This window comes from Pistacia vera, unplaced genomic scaffold, assembly GCF_008641045.1.
Source record: "Pistacia vera cultivar Batoury unplaced genomic scaffold, PisVer_v2 Contig575, whole genome shotgun sequence".
In the NCBI taxonomy this organism is placed as follows: Eukaryota; Viridiplantae; Streptophyta; class Magnoliopsida; order Sapindales; family Anacardiaceae; genus Pistacia; species Pistacia vera.
Window position 1 is genome coordinate 622588 of NW_022196418.1, and position 24701 is coordinate 647288.

General features: G+C 30.3%; 1 protein-coding gene across 1 annotated transcript; it reads left to right on the top strand.

Annotated features, from left to right (window-relative positions):
• Positions 1-10163: 10163 nt before the first annotated feature.
• Positions 10164-12405, top strand: LOC116109219 (uncharacterized protein C6C3.02c-like). The gene is given in 6 exon segments (XM_031395447.1): positions 10164-10216; positions 11021-11060; positions 11063-11070; positions 11224-11307; positions 11430-11614; positions 12101-12405. Coding segments are annotated over 6 exon segments (438 nt in total). The 5' UTR covers positions 10164-10194; the 3' UTR covers positions 12200-12405.
• The last annotated feature ends 12296 nt before the right edge of the window (positions 12406-24701 follow it).

Here is a 24701-nt window from a genome sequence, read left to right on the forward strand (position 1 = left end):
GAAACTATGCACTAAATATGTTCAATAAATGTAACTATTTACGAGAAACTCTCTTGCTATTCTACCTTTTCGCATTTGTTGTTCCTAATATTTTAAATATATTCACTAAATCTAACTATTTATCACAATTATTAACTATTGATATTCTACATATGTACATTTAATCTAAAGCAGACTGCTTCTTCTGAAGACACATAGGATTGATATATGATCGTCATGTAGATATTGTTAATTGGTCCACGTGTTTGTTGTTTATTGGGCTTGCTCTAATAGTCATGGTTTCAATTACCAGTTATTTTCTCAAATAATATTTTAAAGATATTCACTAAATGTAACTATTTATCACAATCTCTTAACTATTGATATTCTACATATGTACATTTAATCTAAACATGATAATATTTATCAACCCTTTAGTTATCACAACAATTTATGGAAACTATGCACTAAATTTTTCAATAAATGTAACTGTTTACGAAAACACTCTTGCTATTCTGCCTTTTCGCATTTTGTTGTTCATAATATTTAATATATTCACTAAATCTAACTATTTTCACAATCTCTTAACTATTACATATGTACATTTAATCTGAACATGTAATATTCATCAACCCTTCAGTTATCACATCAATTTAGTGGAAACTATGCACTAAATATGTTCAATAAATGTACTATTTACGAGAAATAGTCTCTTGCCTATTCTGCCTTTTCGCATTTTGTTGTTCCTATATAAACATAACAAAATACAATTTGAAATATCACACGTCTTTGGATATATCTTTGCAGGATAGTTATGATAGTTTCGAATATTTTGTTTAAAGATATTAATCAATTGCGAGATGATTGGATATTGATTGTCAGGGTTTCTAGATGTGGGAATGTTTTAATTCAGAAGGGACAACGGCTGATTATCTTGACATGATCTTATTGATGAAAGTTATATTATATTTTGTTAAATTATATAATTTTACCAACACTGAAATTGTGTAAGTCATTACCTTTTTTATTTGTAATTTTTATAGTATGATGTGATGCATGGGACTATACCAAAAAATAGAGTTGTAAAATTTAGAACCAATTCGTGAAGGCCATATATATCTGATTAAAAATGTGAAGGTCATCCTGTGCTGCTACTTACAAGCTCTTGAAGGTGTTTATCGTTTACAATTTCTCATGATACTTCCATCGAGGGATCAAGGAAGTAACAGTTTGCTATTCCATAGTTTAAATTTCAATTTGCTGGTATCAAGATCGCAAAATAGAAAAAATGACACATCTTTGTTATAGGTAAACCTTTTATTACTATTCATGTTGTACATCTATATTTCTACTGTAATTCTAAATCAGTAATGGTTTACAGATGTTAATTTTAATGGAGTAGGTGAGATTGAAAAAATCAATCAACAAACAGTTATAACATATCTCATTTTGCAGATTGAACAGTAAGTTCTTTTTTGAATATCGTAATAATGTGTACAATTTGATTATCTTACATCGATGTTTTTTCAGGGAGACATTTAGAGTTTCATTATAGGAAAAATTTCGAAAAAAATTGATGAGAGCTTGCTAATGGGAGATGACAAATCTTTGTCATAGTATCACATCAACAAACGTTAAAGAGTTTCAAGGTATTTTAGGCTTTTGATATGGATAGAAATTTATGGTTCAATATTCGTGATTTTATGTACAAGTAAGATATATCTTAATAGTACTTCGGGATCAAGAATCTATATCAATCTGAAATTGACGAGGTCTATCTTTTGTAGAAAGTACGTGTTTTAGCAGCCTTTTCTTCAAATATTTTAATAAATAATTATACATTTTATTTCTCATTTGCTGTATGATTTGCATTAATGAAAATATTCCAGTTGTTCAATTACAAAAGAGAAAGCTAAATGAGATATCGGTTGAGGAGGAGAGTTCAAATAGAGTATCTTTGAAATATCTTACCAGCCTCATGTGTTATAACTGGGATCGGATTACAAAATATCAATAAAGGCAAAAATAATTGGAGTCAATGGCAGATTTGGTTGGTGTTATTTATCTTGCAGTGTTTGTAAGAAAAATTCTGATAGAACAAGCAATTTTCTACTGTGTTTAAGCAACTAGGAGATAAAATTTCCACAAATGAGTGAATCAGTTTTTTATTGAAAATTAAATAATTGTTGTAAGACAATGCTTTAACGTTAACATTTGATATTTATATGAATATGTTTGTTATAACAGGTATAAAGTTGATATTGCAGTTACAGATGGCACTATTGAAGCGGCTTTTATAATGTTTGATTTAGTATGCCAGAAATTGTTGGATTGTCATGTTCCCTTATTGAAAACCCAGGAAACAATCATGAAGAATTCCATATGTTGTAAATGCTTTTTGTGGAAAGACTTTTGTTTTCAAAATTAAGTTGTCAAAACTGATTTGAAACAAGGAATGGACTTATACTGTATTAAAAAATTTTCCAGTCAATGATGAACTAGAAAACATTACAAGCAAAGCGATTGGAAGAGTCAGTATTTTTATTTTTATTTTAAGTAACACATTTTTAAATTCAAATGATAGCAATAGTTGCTTGACTTAACATGCTACTAATAGTTTATACAAAAATTATAGGCAGTTGAAGAGGAAGATGGAAATGATTCATCAACAGCAATGCATTCAACATCAGGCTTTAACACCAAAAATTACTGACAAAACATCAACTACCAAATCATCCATCGAAGAACAAAACATGGAGACAAGGCAACTTCTAATTCGGTACCTCAAACACATAGTAAAGAAAAGGGTAGGAACAGAACACCAAGAGCCAAATACAATGACAAGCAGAAAATATTATTGATGAACCTTCAGCTGTTGGTAAGAGATATCAAAGCTCTAGAAGGAAAAATGAGATTTTGAGAAAATGTTGTTCTTTTCTTCTTTTTCTTGTGTTTTTAAATATTATCATGTAATATTTATTACTAACTACACAAGAGTATATTCGTATCTATTTTTAGCAACATGTTTTCGGGCAAAATGCAAATTTCAATTGTTAGTGTAACATAAATATTTACAAACAGTTTCAAAAATACAAAGCAATTACAGTTTTCCTACGAACTTTATATAAGTTAATGTTTCAAAGATTATTGACATCAGCAAGATATTGTCTTCCAGCATGGCTTCTTCTAAAAATCAGCACCGACTTCTGGGAAACTCGATTTAAATGCTTCGCACAATTAAAAGTTGACTACCTCTCTTTCTTCAGATAAATCATGTAACAAATTGTTAATATATCCACATATATATAGGATTCAAGCAACGAATCCTTTAAGTGATACAACGCATCTCATCAAATTCACGAAATTCACAATACACCTTATCATTATAATGCTCGCATTTATTCATGCATATTAATTATATGAATATTATTTATATATATCTACCCTTTCACGTTCTGTACCCCTACACATTCAATTAGATAGATGATGAAAGATAACTTATAATCATAAAACATTTATCATGAATGTGAAGAGTTCTCTTGATCTAATTTAATATAATAAACAGTTAACATCTACAAACATTGAATATATCTGTTAGTAATAATACAAATAGTAAAACCAATAACATGCAAACATGCAGCAATATAGCCTAAACTAATAGCATGTAGACACTTGCTTTTCGGGTTTGATAAACATGTCTGTCAGAATATCAGCAGCTTGATCTCTCGTTTTTTTTTTTTTTTCAGGAGCAATTGTAAGTCTGCGTTTCATCCAGTAATTCTTTTTCCTGTTTCTTAAGGACATCAAGTGTTGCCTCAGCTCTTGCACAAGATTTCCAACGACTTTTACAATCTCCTGTTTGTCTTTAATTCATTTACAGTTTCTTCGATTCTTTTTGTAACAAAATTATGTCCCAGTACACTTCCTTCTCAAGTTCTGAATCCTCTGATTTCTTTCTAATCGTGCAATCACATTGGGTGAATCTAGCCATCGTTGCTTTATTTCTAAGAACCCTAAGAAACCCTGTCAATAAAATATATATTGTAATTAGAAGACAAGTAATAATTAGAAACCTATAAATAAAAATGATGTAACAGACTCCACTCCATAACACTTTGAACTATTAATACTTTATGCTTTCAACATCAACTTTCAGAAACTAAAAGTCCAAGAAACCCAGTGAACAGAGATTTATAGATGCATACAAAACAAGTAAATAATCAAAAGCCTGTAAATAACATAGTTATAGCAGACTCTACCCCATAAACACTTTGATACTATCATACAATATTAAATGTATATACTAACAATATAATAACCAGGAATTGTACTATAAAATGGACAACTATATTGACTAATTATAGCAATAACGGAATTAATTTCAAACAAAATAACCTAACAAACTGCACCCCATAAACACTTTGAACTGTTTATATTATAATGCTTTCAACTTCAACCTTTCGTTACCATGAGTAACCATTCAATAATAATTTAATTATAGTAGTTAAATCATGACATAACAAACTATTAAATGCATATTTTTGTGCTCACAATTTAACGGTCATAAATTTTTCTGGTTTTTAATTCAAACATGAGAGGAATACAATGAATCTGCAATTCACTGAGGGTCAACTTGGGAAATGAGCAATTTTAGATTGACTTTCCAGTGAATTAGTTGGGTGGACAGAAAGCAAGGAAGAAGGGGTAAAGATACTACTATAGTAATATTAATTGAATGTGAAAGGGTACAGATACATTATATAAAATTAATTAATATAAATTAATATGCATGATTATATGTTTTGTTTGATGAATTTAGTCTGATTCATTGTTATCTATATATTTATATATGCTGAAGCATACTGTTCTCTGACGCCAGGTAGGATTGATATATGATCGTCATGTAGAGGTCGTTAATTGGTCCACGTGTTTGATGTTTATTGGGCTTGCTACAATAGGATTATTCACATGCATTACTATAATGCTGAAGCATACTGCTTCTCTGACACCACGTAGGATTGATAAATGATCGCCATGTAGGATGTCGTTAATTGGTCCACGTGTTTGCTGTTTATTGGGCTTGCATAGTAGATTATTCACATGCATTCTATTGATGTATTCAATACAAATCTTCACCCCTCTTTTAATTGATAAAGATACAACATATCTTTTCACATTCATGAAATTCAATAGTGCACTTTATTATCCATTAATATTCAACGTTCATCATGCATATTAATTATTATTATTAATTAATATTAAATTTTTGTACCCTTTCACATTCAATTAATTATTAATAATAATATACTTTACCCCTTCACATTCAATTAAATGTTTTTTATAAAACGTATTATCATTTAACATTTAATATAAATATGAATATAATGCTGAGGCATACTGCTTCTTCTGACGCCACGTAGGATTGATATTATCGCCATGTAGGATGTCGTTAATTGTCCCCGTGTTTGCTGTTTATTGGGCTTGCTATAGGGATTATTCACATGCATTCAATTAATGTATTCAATACAAATCTTTCACATTCCTCTTTTAATTTGAGATATTTCATATTCCTCTTTAATTTGATAAAGATATAACATATCTTTTCACATTCATGAAATTCAATAATACACTTTTTAATCCACTAATATTCAACGTTCATTCATGCTTTAATTATTATTATTAATTAATATTAATATTTTGTACCCCTTCACATTCAATTAATTATTAATATTATATATCTTTACCCCTTCACATTCAATTAATTATTATTAAATTTATATCTTACCCCTTCCATTCAATTAAATGTTTTTTTATAAAACGTATATCATTTAACATTAATATAAATCTGAAAATTTTAAACTCATTCAATAACAAAACATTTAAATCAAATAACCATAACCAATAACATGCAAACACTTACTAAAAAATATCAAAAGCTATTAATTAGCAATAATCCAATTACATTGAACAAAACACGAACAGTTTTTGTGATCATTAATTATCATATAATATTACTTAATGACATCTAAAGCTATATAAGAGTAGAGAATTCAACAATCCTACCCTTCCAATATTTTTTTCATTTCACACAGATACCATTACAAATGAAAGACAAGACCAACTATGTCAATCCAATCCAAACAAACAGAAGCGTGCGGTAATAACATCAACTGATTGCTCTTATATTCCTTCTACATATCTACTTTTACATGTCGATTTTTTTATTTTTGCAGTCAAGCAGCAACGTTAGATGGTTCACCTGAATTGGAAGGTATTCTACAAACCTTAAGTCATGCTGGACAAACTCAACACTGCTAGAGTCATGAATGAGATATAATAATGCTTTGTTAGAATAAGACTCAACTATACATGTAATATTCGATTTACGGAACTTGAATCCCTGATTATGCCAAAGAAAAGGAACTTGGTATCCTCAAGGAAAAGAATAGAACTATATATATAAACAGTTCTATTATCAATAATCAATAAAAGATTCACAGTTTATGTTCCCACTGAATGATGAACCAGAAGCTAATATAATACTATTTATTCTACAGTTAACACTAATTCTACATTACTATTTACACCTTTTAATCCACTTCTTAAAGATTCCATTTCATTGTATAACTTAATGGTTGATTTAAATTTTAAAGTTTTTTAATTAGTAGTGAATAAGTTTCCACAATTGAACTTAAACTTATTCTATATATGTTGAATGATTCATTTCTTTGTAATTCAATGACTTAGATTTAAATATTGATTTTTTTATATGTTCCTTAAAATGACATAGAACTAAACATCTACAGTTGTTTTTGTTCTCAGATGATCCAAAATTGTCTTTTTACAGATTGGCTATATGGCGATATGTGGGATTGGTTCCAGTCCGGGTTTGGACGGTGTTGAGAGATGGAGTTTAAGTGGGAATTTGTCAACAAGGCTGATTAGTAGGCAAGTGGGAAGTCAAAGTCATGTGTGATGTTTCAGAGGAGAAGTTTTGGAGTTTAGTGTTCATCTTCGAGGAAGGTTGTTTCTCGAGTTGAATCTGAGTTGTTTCTGTGGAGGAAGAAGAGTCAGGCATGTTATGAGGTTCAAGATGTTTGATTTCAAGATCTTGTCGTGTTAGCCTTGACTTCCTAGGCAGTATGTGTTGTGAAGAATTCAAATGTTATTGGAAATTTGATGGCGGTGTTTGATTGTTTTTGTGATGTAATTGAATTGAGATTTCTCGTGTTTGAGGTTGTTTTTGAAGCCATTGTGAATATTCTAACATTTTTCATTTCTTTTTTGTTTCCTTCTCATTATTTTCTTATGATATGTTAGACAAGGCGTGAACTTATGATGTTTGTATTGTGAGATTGCAGCCCTTTATATAACACAAGAGTTAGCTAGAAAACTAGAAGAGACGTAAACAATTGAGGAGTGAGTAACTTCTATTGCTACTGGTAGTGCTTTTGGGAACCAACTGGTTATTAGTGATGGCATTCTAACTCCGTCAATGTCTGGTATTATTTCTTTCATACATATATTTTCCATGTGAAGTTATAGATTGATTATGGTACACAGCTAATGGTATGGTTTTGTCCATAGATCTCCATCAAATTGGATATGTATGTTTTGGCTACTGCACAATGTATAGTCTTCCAAGAATTGCACAACTTTCTCTTACTTTGTCACATTTAATGCATATACAATATGTGTTTATGTGTGTGCATGTGCAGTGTGTGTGATGGGATAAATGAGTAACATCCTTTTAATTGTTTTTTTTTATCATAAATGAATGATTAGTTCTCAAACCCAGCAGCTACATGACGGAAAGCAGAGACCATATTCGAAAGGTATCTTTTCTTTTATAGAGTAAAAATTTGATGATTTACTGCCAACTTAGTGTAATCTTAAAAGCACTTACTCTTTAGTTTTCTTAATGCTAAATACAGTTGATTTTTTTTTTTTTTGCTTGGTGTTTTTTATGCAACCAGACTAAATTTAGTAACTCATTATTTTCTTTGATTATAAACTCAAACTTCTTGCAGAAAGAGTTTTTCAAATAAATTTTTAAGTTTTTAGTGAACTTTTGCGTAGAACTTAATTTGGATTAAAACACATGCGGGTTTGACAAATTCTGGATCATATTCATATTTGGCTAATTTGACTAACCTCTTGACTTGAGGACGAACTCTAGCATCAAGCTCTTTGGAGAATCAATTATGCCTGTTTCATTATCAGTTTTTGATATATTCATGGACTTGGAACTATAGTTCCCATCTTTCTCTCTGTGCTTGACTAAGAGTTGTTCCACCTACAAGAACAACCTATACACTACCTGTTGAGCAACCGAGTGGGTCATTCCATGTAGCCAACCATTGCCCCACTCACAGGCTACTTCAAACCATTGTTTGTTTATGAAATTTCATATTATTACTGATTTATTTCTGAACGTAAATTGATTCAGTTTATTCCTTTATTATACAGCCAACCTTTGCAGTGATGGTCACGGTGACATTGATGGGGGTGACATTTAGAATAATTTAATGAACACTTCATTTTGGCGTAGACACAGTATGAACCATTTAAATTATATATATAATATATATATATATATATATATTATATTATATATATATATATATATATATTATATTATATATATATAGATATTGTCCATTTGTTTTTTTTTTCTGTGTCTATAACAATGTTTATTGCAAATGTTTTCAATAGCAATTTATTACAAAAAGTTACAAACTTACATTTAGATAGGTTTACATGTTTTTGTTGTGGACTCTGTAGCCAGTAATAGTTTGTGTTTTGTGGCGAATAGAGTTTGGGTTGAATGATGAAGGAGACAAGTTTTATTTTATTTTATTTTTCTCATTTCATGGTGTTGGCACCTTTTAAAATGGTGAAGATTAACTGTTGCTCAAGCAATGATTATATTCCATGCAGGAACTACTAATTTTAAGAGGGCAAATTATCATTCTATTACATTATTATGTACCAGATTGTTGTAAGAAAAGTGTTGCAACTCTTCTTTTGCTTTGAAAAGGGAATAATTCCACCACAAATGTTCCAATATTATTTGTTCTTCATTAATTAATTTATTTGTGTCAAACACTCTTTCATAAGTTGCGGGACTTTCAACTTCTATGTATTGAATTCATATTTCAATTCCTGCTGAATTAAAACTACCATTTTATCTTCCATCACTTGCATTTTATCAAATTAAAAGAGGAATGTGAAAGATCTGTACTGCATACATTAATTAAATGCATGTGATCATCTCTATTTTATCAACACCAATAATAGCAAATGGGGACCAATTAACGACATCCTAAATGACAATCATATAACGATTCTCACAATCTTTAAACATAAAAACCTAATTTAAAAAAAAAAAAACAATAATAAAATGTTCTATTATAATCTATTTGACTTATTTTTTTGTGAACAATAGTCGTTTAATTTCTTAAAATAAAAAATTCGATAATAAAATAAAATATATATAAATAAACCCACGCAACGCCGGGTGTGCCATCATTATTACATAATAGGGTGCTAAAAGGATTATTAAAATAAAAAAATTCTCTTAGTTCATTCAAAAAAATAATTCATTTGTAGGTTCAAATAGACCCATTTTATAAAACAATATACATGATTAAATATATTAAATTTAACAATAGGATTTTAATTTAATTCAAACTTATTTAGATTTTCGTTAAAAAAAGTTTTTATGTACTTATTAAGTAGATACGTATCAATATTTCTTGTTCATTTAACAATTGTCATTTTCTCTAAATTTCATATAATTTATTACCAATTAGAATTAACATATGCAATATAATTTAATAATAATATTTTATTAAACTATTCCATTAGTATTTTGCAGTAGATTAGTCATGAGTTCTAAATTCTGAAGGAATATCCATCATTTTTTTTTTCAAAATTAAATTAAATAGAAAAAAGCGCTGTAAGTCGAGTAACGATACAACGCCGTCAGACGCACATGTCCTTACGCATTAAACATCATCTCTCAAAACACACGCTTCAGCAAAACAGACTAACGTGATATTGACACGTCATAGTACCAGTGGTCCTGACCACACCGGATTATCGACAGGATTATATAAACGATCTTCAGGTATCTACGAGTCCTGAATATCAAACACTCAAACATTTTCTCTAGAATTTCTCTTTCGTTGTTCAGCCGACGCTATAAACAACATGCCTCGCCGAAGCTCCGGAGGTAAGTGGCCGTTCAGATCTATTTTGATTTTATGTTCATTTATATTCATTTTATTTGGTATTTTTGTTTGCTGCGAAATAATCATGAAAATGTTTTGGGGTTTTTTTTTTATTTTTATTTTTTTGAAAGAAAAAAGTGAATTAAGTCTATTAGTTTGTGTTAGAATGATAAAGTGAGTTGCTTTTAGTTCAGAATGATAAGTTTGCTGCTTTTAGGGTTTAAAATTGCAAAGTTTGATGGTTTTAGGGTTTTCAATGACAAAGTCTATAGTTTTATTTTTGGGGGTAAACCCAGTAATTGTCGAACTCGAACACAAGACCCCTGGGTATGGCTAACTCCCTTGGCTGCCACCGAAGTTTATAGCTCTTAGGGTTTTGAATGAATAACTTTGTTGCTGCAGGTTTAGGATAGAAAATTTTGTTATTTTTATTGTTTAGATATTTGTTTGTGTTGGGATGTTTATGCTTGCAAAACGATAGGGGTAAGCGTTTATATTGTCAAGCTTTGTCGTATGGTTAATGTCTAGAGTATATTTGTAGGTTAGTATAGAAGTATTTGGGTGTGTTATTTGAGATATTTTTTGGTTTGATATTCTGCATTGATATTGAGGTAACTGGTCCAAGATGTGATACTGTGGCTGTAAATTTTTCTGGTTTAGGTTATTGGTATGTATATTAAACCCTGTTTGTTAAACTATAAAAAGCTGGGTCTAATGTTCTTGTGAGAGACTGCTCAAAGTTGTCTGTGTCTATGCTGTGACGGATATTCTTTTTGATTCTAATGGTGATTTACTTTCTTCTGTAGGAAGATCTGCACCCCGCCCTGCTCCCCGACGTAGCGCACCCCTACACCAGGTGCTTTTTTTGTATATTTCAAATAAACACACAACATATTTTTTGTAGTTATGTTTGTAAATAAATGTACTTTTTCAATGTGTTTTTTCTTACCATATTTTAAAATTGGATATGCACTTGGTTTTAATGTCTGATATTTCTTGTTTTATGCAGTTCAACGTGCCCCTCCTCCAGCTCCAGCTCAAAGTGGTGGTGGTGGATCGCTGCTTGGAGGCATTGGCTCAACCATAGCTCAGGGTATGTTAAGATTATCAGTTTTGTCAGATTTATTACATATACAATTTTATAAAAAGGTTTCTATGGCATGTTAAATTCTGATTTGAGTCAGCAATTCTGAACTTTTGTCCTCTGTGTTTTAGGCATGGCTTTTGGTACTGGAAGTGCAGTGGCACACAGGGCTGTGGATGCTGTCATGGGTCCTCGAACCATCCAACATGAAACTGTGGTCTCTGAGGCTGCTGCTGCTGCTGCTGCTCCAGCTCCAACTACAAACAGCCTTGCCAGCCCTGATGCCTGCGTTATTCACTCCAAGGCATTCCAAGATGTATGTATATTTTCTTCATTCCGCTATTTATTATTAGACGTGTTTTGATATGCAGACTGTTCAACTGTTTAAGTCTGTTTCCTAGAAGAACTTAGTGGATAAGTTGGAAGCAAAAGAATTACTTTGCTTCTAGTTAAACCAATGTATTGAAGTTTGCTGCACGGGTTTTGAAAGCATAGAACTTACAGGAGATAAATCATTTTCTTTGGCTAGAAGAATTGAAACCAATTTTTGAGTTTGTTTGTTCTTGTTGGTACAGTCAATAAGTTGATTTTTAAATCAGTGTGATAGTTCTTTGTTTTCTTATTTGAGGTACTGTCTAAGTTTTACTTTTTAAATTTCTATAATTTACTTGCAAAGTTATGTTTATATTGGTTTTTATTAGATTTACTTGCAATGCTTCCGGAATAATCTTTTGATATATATATATATATATGATTTGGGTCATTAAAGTATTCTAACTAGTATCCCTTTGGTTTTTTGTAGTGCATCAACAACTTTGGAAACGACATCAGCAAGTGTCAGTTCTACATGGATATGCTTGCCGAATGCAGGAAGAACTCAGGCTCGGTGTTGGGTGCATAAATGCTACCCTTTTGCTTTGCCATTTGATGTTTATTCAGCTATGAACTCTTATGATATTTTGATGCTGATGTAGCTGTAATCCGGACGTAGTTGAGAATCTACAGTTAATAATTTTTTATTGGAAAGCCATTATTGAACCTTGATACTGTTATTAAAACGTTATTTTTAAAGATCAATGGTGCTTGGATAAAAGATTCATATGATTACTGCTTGTGGCTTATATGTATTCTTGAATTGGACTTTAAGATGTGTATACATTTTCTTGATGTTTCAAAATCTGAAAGGTTTTTAATGGGGTTTGGGATTGGGGTAGGCTAGACTCTTGGGTTGCAAGATATGGAATGGCATAAACATTTATAGCATTCAACTTTATTCAAAAATGACTTAAAGAGTGCGTTTGATTCAAGAAATATCAATATTTTGGAAAATGTGTTTGGTTAGATTGGAATAAATTGGTGGATATGTTATATTTATATATATAGTTGGGAGTAAAGTCTGACAGTGGATTGTGCTTTGCTTAAAAATTTAAGGTCTGTTGTGTCATGGGTTATGTCGTGCTAAGGCTAGTAGAAATTCGTGTCTTGTCGCGTTGTATTGGGCTTTCGAAGTACTAAATCTGAAGGCTCACGGCATGACCTATTATATATTGTGCTATGTCGTGGGTCGGCCTGCATGCTTTGTGGGTCGGTTTACAATTTTTTTTTTTAATATTTATAATTTTGATTTATTATTAATAATTATTATAAAAATATATTATATGTTATATTTTGTGACATTTTATATTTTATTATTTAAAAAATATATATAATCACTATGAAATATTAATTGAATTTCAATACTTTTTATACTTATGATTATAAATTATAAATACAAATTTAGAAATTAGGATTAAGAATGATTATATATCTTCATTTTTATTAATTTCTAAATTCTAGAATTAGGCTTTTTTTTTTTTTTTTTTTTATGTCATGTCGGCCCACGTGCCTTTTATAAGGCCCACGACACGATTGCATGATCGTGGGCCATACTGTGCCGTGCTTTTTTTGTGTTGTGCCTTGTCGTGCTATAGGCTGACACGGTCCACTGTCGGCTCTAGTTAGGAAGAATAAATTGGTAAGTATGTTATATGAATTATTAAACTGTCTTTCCATTTTAATATTATTATTATTTTAAATTATTTTTTTTAACACCCTACATTTATTAATTTAGCTAAACATCATCACCATAAAAGTTTAAAAATTAATTAAAGCATTCTAACTACCCAAGAGGACAACCAATCGTCGGTCACCACTATCGGACGACAATCGGTAGTTACCAAAACGACGCATTGGTCGGTCGTGCACCGATATGGTCGTTTTCGAATAGATTTAGATCTACAATGACCAGATAGTTCTGGCCGTTGTTAACAGCTAGATCTTGACCAGAATCTAGTTGTCAACGACCAAATCTCTAGCAGTAGATTTGGCCATTTCTGGTCAGATCCATGGTGGATATAGCTGGATATGGCCAAATTGATGCATGACTGACTAGATCCAGTCGTGTGTGCGCTATTCCGGTCATGTTGGTCGGCGGTGGCTTACGGGGGTTGCTAGCAGGTGGTGGTGGTCTTGGGTGGTTTGCAATTTGTTTTAAATATAAGGGCATTACTGTCCAAAAACTTAATTAATTAAAGGTAAAATTGTAATGACAGATTCATGTAAATTAATTTCTAAATAAGGACATTATTATTCAAAAATTTTATTAATAAGGGGTAAAATTGTAATAATATTAACATTACCAAATAATCTTAAAATACCTAAGAAAATGGAGGTAATCAGATTACCATTTATTTAACCAACAATAATTACTAATTTACTATTGGTTTTGGAAAATTACCGGAATCTTAAGTAAAACCTTTGTATAATCGTAATAGTAGGACAAACTAATTTTATTACTATGAAGAGATTATAACTTAATAGAGATGTAGTTAAAAAAATTATTGTTTTGACTTTGTTATTTTGTAATTCACGTTTTAGTAGTATGTATTGGGATTTCAATTCATTATTTTAGTAGTCATTGCTGCAATTAGATAAAAAGAAAATAATCTTGAGGATGACAGTAGGAAATACAGGAAGTTTCGTCCCAAGAAGCTCTAAACATGCTTAAAAAGGTATAAATATTTAGACTTCAACAAGAAGGTATTTATGCTAGGGAATTATTTTGTGCCTGTAGATGTAGTAATAACTCTTAAGCATAAATCATTATCTCAAATAACTTTAGATAAATATTTTATTTCATCTTAAACCTTTAATGTAGTGTAACATTTTTTTTTATATACAAATAATTATTATTATGTGGAAGCAACTTTCTTAAGACGGGAATTAGAAAAATTGTAACTTATTACAATGTGGAGTTTATTCTTATTTATTAGTATCCTAAGTTAAGATTGTAATGTTTTATGATTATATAGAGGTTATCAGTACGGTGGTGATTGGCTACATCATGAATTATATCATAGCTATGGTGAATCAACAAAGGATTTATCAGTCTTGGTTATGAGAGAATTTATCTCACTGCACAGTTCGGTTATATGGTAGCGACCATAAAATCTATGACCACATTGTAATTGAGTTGTCGCTCAAATCCGATTTTATTTCGGTCGTTAGTTCGATAACCAAACACCAACTACATCAAGAGCACAACCTAAGGATGACACTTACCTCAGCCTTGAAGAGATAATGTATGATGAAAGGATTGGATTGCACAGTATGTTAGGATTTAATTAAAGATATAGGCGGTGGAAAACAAAAATTTACCGATTAAAACCTAAAGTCCCAAGATCCCTATATGAGAAATACATTGTTTACATGTTATAGAACATAAGAACCCATTTAAGGTTTTAGATTCTTACCCACGTTGATGACTCCACCGCTTGATTGTTGAAAGTTGAAAAACGCTCACACTTCAAGGATAAAAGTGAACCCACGATGTCTACACAAAGGCAAGAATCAACACACAATCACTTTACTAGTTTGATTTGTGATGTTTAAAGAAGAAGGGAGTAAGAAAATTCAAGAGAGAAAAATTCTCTCAACTCTTTCTCTCGGTTGGCAATGCATGAAATATTAGGGAAATTTAGGGAAAAGTGCCTTTTATAGGCACACCCTAGTTTCCCTAATTAGAGTATATTACCAATATACCCTTTCACAATTAAATAATTAGTTTCTTTGATTTCTGAAGAAAATCACTAACCGGGTATTAGGCCATTATTATTTTATTCATCTAATAATNTACATCGATGTTATTTTCAGGGAGACATTTAGAGTTTCATTATAGGAAGAAATTTCGAAAAAAAATTGATGAGAGCTTGCTAATGGGAGATGACAAATCAGTTGTCATAGTTATCACATCAACAAACGTTAAAGAGTTTCAAGGTATTTTAGGCTTTTGATATTGGATAGAAATTTATGGTTCAATAATTCGTGATTTTAAATGTACAAGTAAGATATATCTTAATAGTACTTCGGGATCAAGAATCTATATCAATCTGGAAATTGACGAGGTCTATCTTTTGTAGAGAAAGTACGTGTTTTAGCAGCCTTTTCTTCAAATATTTTAATAAATAATTATACAATTTATGTCTCATTTGCTGTATGATTTGCAGTAATGAAAATATTCCAGTTGTTCAATTACAAAAGAGAAAGCTAAATGAGATATCGGTTGAGGAGGAGATGTTTCAAAATAGAGTATCTTTGAAATATCTTACCAGCCTCATGTGGTATAACTGGGATCGGATTACAAAATATACAATAAAGGCAAAAATAATTGGAGTCAATGGCAGATTTGGTTGGTGTTATTTATCTTGCAGTGTTTGTAAGAAGAAAATTCCTGATATGAACAATAGCAATTTCTACTGTGTTAAATGCAACTAGGAGATAAAATTTCCACAAATGAGGTGAATCAGTTTTTTATTGAAAATTAAATAATTGTTGTAAGACAATGCATTATAACGTTAACATTTGATATTTATGAATGAATATTGTTTGTTATAACAGGTATAAAGTTGATATTGCAGTTACAGATGGCACTATTGAAGCGGCTTTTATAATGTTTGATTTAGTATGCCAGAAATTGGTTGGATTGTCATGTTCCCAGTTATTGAAAACCCAGGAAAACAATCATGAAAGAATTCCATATGTTGTAAATGCTTTTTGTGGAAAGACTTTTGTTTTCAAAATTAAGTTGTCAGAAACTGATTTGAAACAAGGATATGAGACTTATACTGTATTAAAAAATTTTCCAGTCAATGATGAACTAGAAAATCATTACAAGCTAAAGCGATTGGAAGAGGTCAGTATATTTTATTTTTTATTTTAAGTAACACATTTTTAAAATTTCAAATGATAGCAATAGTTGCTTGACATTAACATGCTACTAATAGTTTATACAAAAATTATAGGCAGTTGAAGAGGAAGATGGAAATGATTCATCAACAGCAGATGCGATTCAACATCAGGCTTTAACACCAAAAATTACTGACAAAACATCAACTACCATATCATCTTTCGAAGAACAAGAACAATGTAGTACAATGCAATCTTCTAATTCAGGTACCTCAAACATAAGTAAAGAAAAGGGTGAAGGAACAGAACACCAAGAGCCCGAATAAATGACAAAGCAGAAATATATGATGAACCTTCAGTGTTGGTAAGAGATATCAAAGCTCTAGAAGGAAAAAAAATGAGATTTTGAGAAAATTGTTGTTCTTTTCTTCTTTTTCTGTGTTTTTAAATATTATCATGTAATATTATTACTAACTAACACAAAGTAGATATTCGTATCTATTTTAGCAACATGTTTTCTGGCAAAATGCAAAATTTCAATTGTTAGTGTATACATAATATTTACAAACAGTTTCAAAAATACAAAGCAATTAACAGGTTTTCCTACGAACTTTATATAAGTTAATGTTTCAAAGATTATTGACATCAGCAGAGATATTGTCTTCCAGCATGGCTTCTTCTAAAAACAGCACCGACTTCTGGGAAAACCGATTTAATGCTTCAGCACAATTAAAAGTTGACTACCTCTCTTTCTTCAGATAAATCATGTAACAAATTGTTAATATATCCACATATATATAGGATTCAAAGCAACGAATCCTTAAGTGATACAGCACTCATCAAATTCACGAAATTCAAACAATCACCTACTCTAATATAATTTAACTGTCGCATTTATTCATGCATATTTAATTATAATGAATATTTATATATATCTACCTTTCACGTTCTGTACCCCTACACATTCAATTAGATGAAATGATGAAAGATAACGTATAATATAAAACATTTATCATGAATGTGAGAGTTCTCTTGATCTAATTTAATAATAATAAAACAGTTAACATCTACAAACATTGAATATATCTGTTAGTAATAAACAAAATAGTATAACCAAAACATGCAAACATTTGCAGCAATTATAGCCTAAACTAATAGCATGTAGACACTGCTTTCGGGTTTTGATAAACATGTCTGTCAGAATATCAGCAGCTTGATCTCTCTGTTTTTTTTTGTTTTTTCAAGAGCAAGTTGTAAGTCTGCGTTTTCATCAGTAATTCTTTCCTGTTCTTAGGACATCAAGTTGTTCCTAGCTCTTGCACAAGATTTTCAACGACTTTACAATCTCGTTTGTCTTTTAATTCATTTACAGTTCTCGATTCTTTTTTGTAACAAAATTATGTCCCCAGTACACTTTTCCTTCTCAATTCAGAATCCTCTGATTTCTTTCTAATCGTGCAATCAATTGGGTGAATCTAGCCATCGTTGCTTTTTTCTAAGACACCTAAGAAACCCTGTCAATAGAAATATTATATTGTAATTAGAAGACAAGTAAATAATAGAAACCTATAAATAAAAAAATGTGGTAACAGACTCCACTCCATAACACTTTGAACTTTAATATCATTATGCTTTCAACATCAACTTTCAGAAACTAAAAGTCCAGAAACCCAGTGAACAGGATATTATATGATGCATACAAAAACAAGTAAATAATCAAAAGCCTGTAATAACAATAGTATAGCAGACTTATCCCCAAAACACTTTGATACTATCATACAATATTAAATGTATTTAATAAACAATATATAACCAGGAATTGTACTATAAAATGGACAACTATATTGACTAATTATAGCAATACGGAATTAATTTCAAACAAAAATAACCTAACAAACTGCACATAACACTTTGAACTGTTTATATTATAATGCTTTCAACTTCAACCTTTCAGTTACCATGAGTAACCATTCAAAATAATAATTTAATTTATTGATTAAATCATGACATAACAAACTATTAAATGCATATTTTTGTGCTCACAATTTAACGGTCATAAATTTTTTGGTTTTTTAATTCAAACATGAGAGGAATACAAATGAATCTGCAATTCACGAGGGTCAACTGGGAAAATGAGGCAATTTTAGATTGACTTTCCAAAGTGAATTAGTTGGGTGGACAAGAAAGAAAGGAAGAAGGGGTAAAGATATACTAATATTAGTAATAATAATTGAATGTGAAAGGGTACAGATACATTATTAATATTAAAATAATTAATAATAATAAGATGCATGATTATATGTTTGTTGATGAATTTAGTCTGATTCATTGTTTATCTATAATTTATATAATGCTGAAGCATACTGCTTCTTCTGACGCCTTGTAGGATTGATATTGATCGTCATGTAGGATGTGTTAATTGGTCCCGGTTTTGATGTTTATTGGGCTTGCTACAATAGGGATTATTCACATGCATTCATATAAGCTGAAGCATACTGCTTCTCTGACACACACGTAGGATTGATAAATGATCGCCATGTAGGATGTCGTATATTGGTCCCCGTGTTTGCTGTTTATTGGGTTGCTATGATAGAGATTATTCACATGCATTCTATTGATGTATTCAATACAAATCTTTCACATTCCTCTTTAATTGATAAAGATACAACATATCTTTTCCCATTCATGAAATCAATAGTGCACTTTATTAATCCATTAATATTCAACGTCATTCATGCATATTAATATTATTATTAATTAATATTAATATTTTGTACCCTTTCACATTCAATTAATTATTAAATAATATATATCTTACCCCTTCCATTCAATTAAATGTTTTTATAAAACGTATTATCATTAACATTTAATATAATATGAATATAATGCTGAGGCATACTGCTTCTTCTGACGCAAGTAGGATTGAATATGATCGCATGTAGGATGTCGTTAAGGTCCACGTGTTTGCTGTTTATGGGCTTGCTATAATAGGGATTATTCACATGCATTCAATTAATGTATTCAATACAAATCTTTCACATTCCTCTTTAATTTGAGATATTTCATATTCCTCTTTTAATTTGATAAAGATATAACATATCTTTTACATTCAAGAATTCAATAATACACTTTATTAATCCACTAATATTCAACGTTCATTCAGCATATTAATTATTATATTAATAATATTAATATTTTTGTACCCCTTCACATTCAATTAATTATTATTAATATTAATATATCTTTACCCCTTACATTCAATTATATATAATATTAATATATCTTTACCCTTCACATTCAATTAAAGTTTTTTATAAAACGTATTATCATTAACCTTAATATAAATCTGAAAATTTTAAACTCATTCAATAACAATAAAACATTTAAATCAAAATAACCTAAACCAATAACATGCAAAACTTACTAAAAAATATCAAAAGTCTATTAATTAGCAATAATCCATTACATTGAACAAAACACGAACAGTTGTTGTGATCATTAATATCATATAATATTACTTAATGACATCTAAGCTATATAAGAGTAGAGAATTCAACAATCCATAAACCCTTCCAATATTTTTTCATTTCACAGATACCATTAACAAATGAAAGACAAAAGACCAATAGTCAATCCAAAATCCAAACAAACAGAAGGAGGTGCGGTAAATAACATCAATGATGCTCTTATATTCCTTCTACATATCTTACTTTTAAAGTCGATTTTTATTTTTAGCAGGGTCAAGCAGCAACGTTAGATGGTTCACCTGAATTGGAAGGTATTCTACAAAACCTTAAAGTCATGCTGGACAAACTCAACACGCTAGAGTCATGAATAGAGATATAATGAATGCTTTGTTAGAAATAACAGACTCAACTATACATGTAATATTCGATTTCGGAAACTTGAATCCCTGATTATTGCCAGAAAAAGGAACTTGGTATCCTCAAGGAAAAGAATAGAACTATATATATAAACAGTTCTATTTCAATAAAATCAATAAAAGATTCACAGTTTATTGCCCAGAATGATGATACCAGAAGCTAATATAAATACTATATTCTACAGTTAACACATAATTCTACATTACTATTTTACACCTTTAATCCACTTTTAAAGATTCCATTTCATTGTATAACTTATGGGTTGGATTTAAATTTTAAAAGTTTTTTAATTAAGTAGTGAATAAGTTTCTCAACAATTGAACTTAAACTTATTCTATATATGTTGAATGATTCATTTCTTTGTATAATTCAATGATTAGATTAAATATTGATTTTTTTTATATGTCCTAAAATGACATGAGAACTAAACATCTACAGTTGTTTTGTTCTCAGAATGATCCAAAATTGGCTTTTTACAGATTGCTATATGGCGATATGTGGGATGGTTCAGTCCGGGTTTGGACGGTGTTGAGAGATGGAGTTTAAGTGGGAATTGTCAACAAGGCTGATTAGTAGGCAATTTGTGGGAAGTCAAAGTCATGTGTGATGTTTCAGAGGAGAAGTTTTGGAGTTTAGTGTTCATCTTCGAGGAAGGTTGTTTCCGAGTTGAATCTGAGGTTGTTTCGTGGAGGAAGAAGAGTCAGGGCATGTTATGAGGTTCAAGATGTTTGATTTCAAGATTCTTGATCGTGTTAGCCTTGACCTTCCTAGGCAGGTATGTTTGTGTGAAGAATTCAAATGTTTATTGGAAATTTGATGGCGGTGTTTGATTGTTTTTGTGATGTAATTGAATTGAGATTTCTCGTAGGTTGATGAGGTTGTTTTTGAGCCATTGTGAATGATTCTAACATGTTTCATTTCTTTTTTGTTTCCTCTCATTATTTCTTTAGATATGTTAGCTAAGGCGTGAACTTATGATGTTGTATTGTGAGATTGCAGCCCTTTATATAACACAAGAGTTAGTAGAAAACTAGAAGAGACGTAAGATCAATTGAGGAGTGGTAACTTCTATTGCTACTGGTAGTGCTTTTGGGAACCAACATGGTATTAGTGATGGACATCTAACTCGTCAATGTTTGGTATTATTTCTTTCATACATTACATATATTTCCATGTGAAGTTATAGATTGATTATGGTACACAGCATAATGGAGTGGTTTGTCCATAGATCTCCATCAAATTGGATATGATATGTTTTGGCTACTGCACAATGTATTAGCTTCCAAGAATTGCACAAACTTTCTCTTACTTGTACATTTAATGCATATACATATGTGTTTATGTGTGTGCATGTGCATGTGTGTGTGATGGGATAAATGAGTAACATCCTTTAATTGTTTTTTTTATCATAAATGAACTTGATAGTTCCAAACCCAGAAGCTAACATGACGGAAAGCAGAGACCATATTCGAAAGGTAATCTTTTTTATAGAGTAAAAATTGATGATTTATCTGCCAACTTAGTGTAATCTTAAAAGCACTTACTCTTTAAGTTTTCTTAATGTCTAAATACAGTTGATTTTTTTTTTTTTGCTTGGTGTTTTTATGCAAACACCGACTAAATTTAGTAACTCATATTTTCTTTGAGTATAAAATCAAACTTCTTGCAGAGAAGAGTTTTTCAAATAGAATTTTAAGTTTTTAGTGAACTTTTGCGTAGAACTTAAGTTTGGATTAAAACACATGGATGTTTGACAAATTCTTGGATATTCATATTCATATTTGGCTAATTTGCTAACCTCTTGACTTGAGGACGAACTCTAGCATCAAGCTCTTTGGAGAATCAATATGCCTGTTTCATTATCAGTTTGATATATTCATGGAGCTTGGAACTATAGTTCCCATCTTTCTCTCTGTGCTTGACTAAGAGTTGTTCCACCTACAAGAACAACTATACACTACCTGTTGAGCAACCGGAAGTGGTCATTCCAAGTGTAGCCAACATTGCCCCACTCACAGGTGCTTAATTCAAACCATTGTTTGTTTATGAATTTCATATTTATATGATTTATTTCTGAACGTAAATTGATTCAGTTTGATTCTTATTAACAGCCAACCTTTGGCAGTGATGGTCACGGTGAGCATGATGGGGGTGACATTAGAATAATTTAATGAACACTTCATTTTTGGCGTAGACACAGTATGAACCATTTAAATATATAATATTATATATATAATATATTATATAATATATTATATAATATATATATATATATATATATAATTTATATATATATTATATTGTCCATTGTTTTTGTTTTCTGTGTCTTATAAACAAGTTATATTGCAAAGTGTTTATCAATGAAGCATATTTTATCAAAAAGTTACAAACTACATTCTTAGATAGGTTATACATGTTTTGTTGGGACTCTGTAGCAGTAATAGTTTGTGTTTGTGGCGAATAGAGTTGTGGTTGAATGATGAAGGATGACAAGTTTTATTTATTTTATTTTGCTATTTCATGGTGTGGGCAACCTTTTAAATGGTGAAAGATTAACTGTTGGGCCTCAAAGCAATGATATTCCATGCAGGAAATCCTATTTAAGAAGGGCAAAATTATCATTTCAATTACATTATATGTACAGATTGTTGTAAGAAAAGTGTTGCAATCTCTTTTGCTTTGAAAAGGGAATATATTCCCATCACTAAAATGTTCCAATATTATTTGTTCTTCAATTAATTAATTTATTTGTGTCAAAAAACACTTTCATAAGTTGCGGGACTTTCAACTTCATGGATGAATTCAATTAATTCAATTCTGCTGAATTATAAACTGACCATTTTTTAATCTTCATCACTTGCATTTTATCAAATTAAAAGAGGAATGTGAAAGATCTGTACTCATACTTAATTAATGCATGTGAATCATCTCTATTTTATCAACACCAATAAGTAGCAAATATGGGGACCAATTAACGACATCCTAAATGACAACATATAACGATTCTCAGCAATCTTTAAACATAAAACCTAATTTAAAAAAAAAAAAAAAAACAATAATAAAATGTTCTATTTTAATCAATATTTGACTTATTTTTTGTGAAACAATAGTCGTTTATATTTTAAAATATAAAAATCGATAATAAAATAAAAATAATATATAATAAACCACGCAACGGCGGGTGTGCCATCTAGTATTACATAATAGGGTGCTAAAAGGATATTTTAAAATAAAAAAATTCTCTTAGTTCATTCAAAAAAATAATCATTGTAGGTTTCAAATAGACCCAATATTATAAAACAATATACATGATAAAATATATTAAATTAACAAATAGGATTTTAATTTAATTCAAACTTTTTTAGATTTTCGTTAAAAATGTTTTTATGTACTTATTAGTAAGATACGTAATCAAATATTTCTTGTTCATTTAACAATTGTCATTTTCTCTAAATTTCATATAATTTATTACAATTAGAATTAACATATGCAATATAATTTAATAATAATATTTTATTAAACTATTCCATTAGTATTTTGCAAGTGAGTAGTCATGAGTTCTAAATTCGAAGGAATATCCATCATTTTTTTTTTCAAAAAAATAAAATAAGAAAAAAAGCGCTGTAAGTCGAGTAACGATACAACGCCGTCAGACGCACATGTCCTTACGCATTAAACATCATCTCTCAAAAACACACGCTTCAGCAAAACAGACTAACGTGATATTGACAGTCATTAGTACCAGTGGTCCTGACCACACCGGATTATCCGACAGGATTATAAACAGATCTTCAGGTATTCTACGAGTCTGATAATCAAACACTCAAACATTTTCCTAGAAATTTCTATCTTTCGTTGTTCAGCCGACGTATTAAACAACATGCCTCGCCGAAGCTCCGGAGGGAAGTGGGCCGTTCAGATCTATTTTGAATTTTATGTTCATTTTATTCATTTGATTTGGTGATTTTGTTTGTGCGAAATAATCATGAAAATGTTTTGGGGTTTTTTTTTTTTTATTTTATTTTTTTGAAAGGAAAAAGTGAATTAAGTCTAATTAGTTTGTGTAGAATGATAAAGTGAGTTGCTTTAGGGTTCCGAATGATAAAGTTTGCTGCTTTAGGGTTAAAATGCAAAGTTTGATGGTTTTAGGGTTTCAATGACAAAGTCTATAGTTTATTTTTGGGGGTAAACCCAGTAATTGTCGAACTCGAACACAAGACCCTGGGTATGGCTAACTCCCTTGGCTGCCATCCGAAGTTTAAGCTCTTTGGGTTTTGAATGATAACTGTTGCTGCA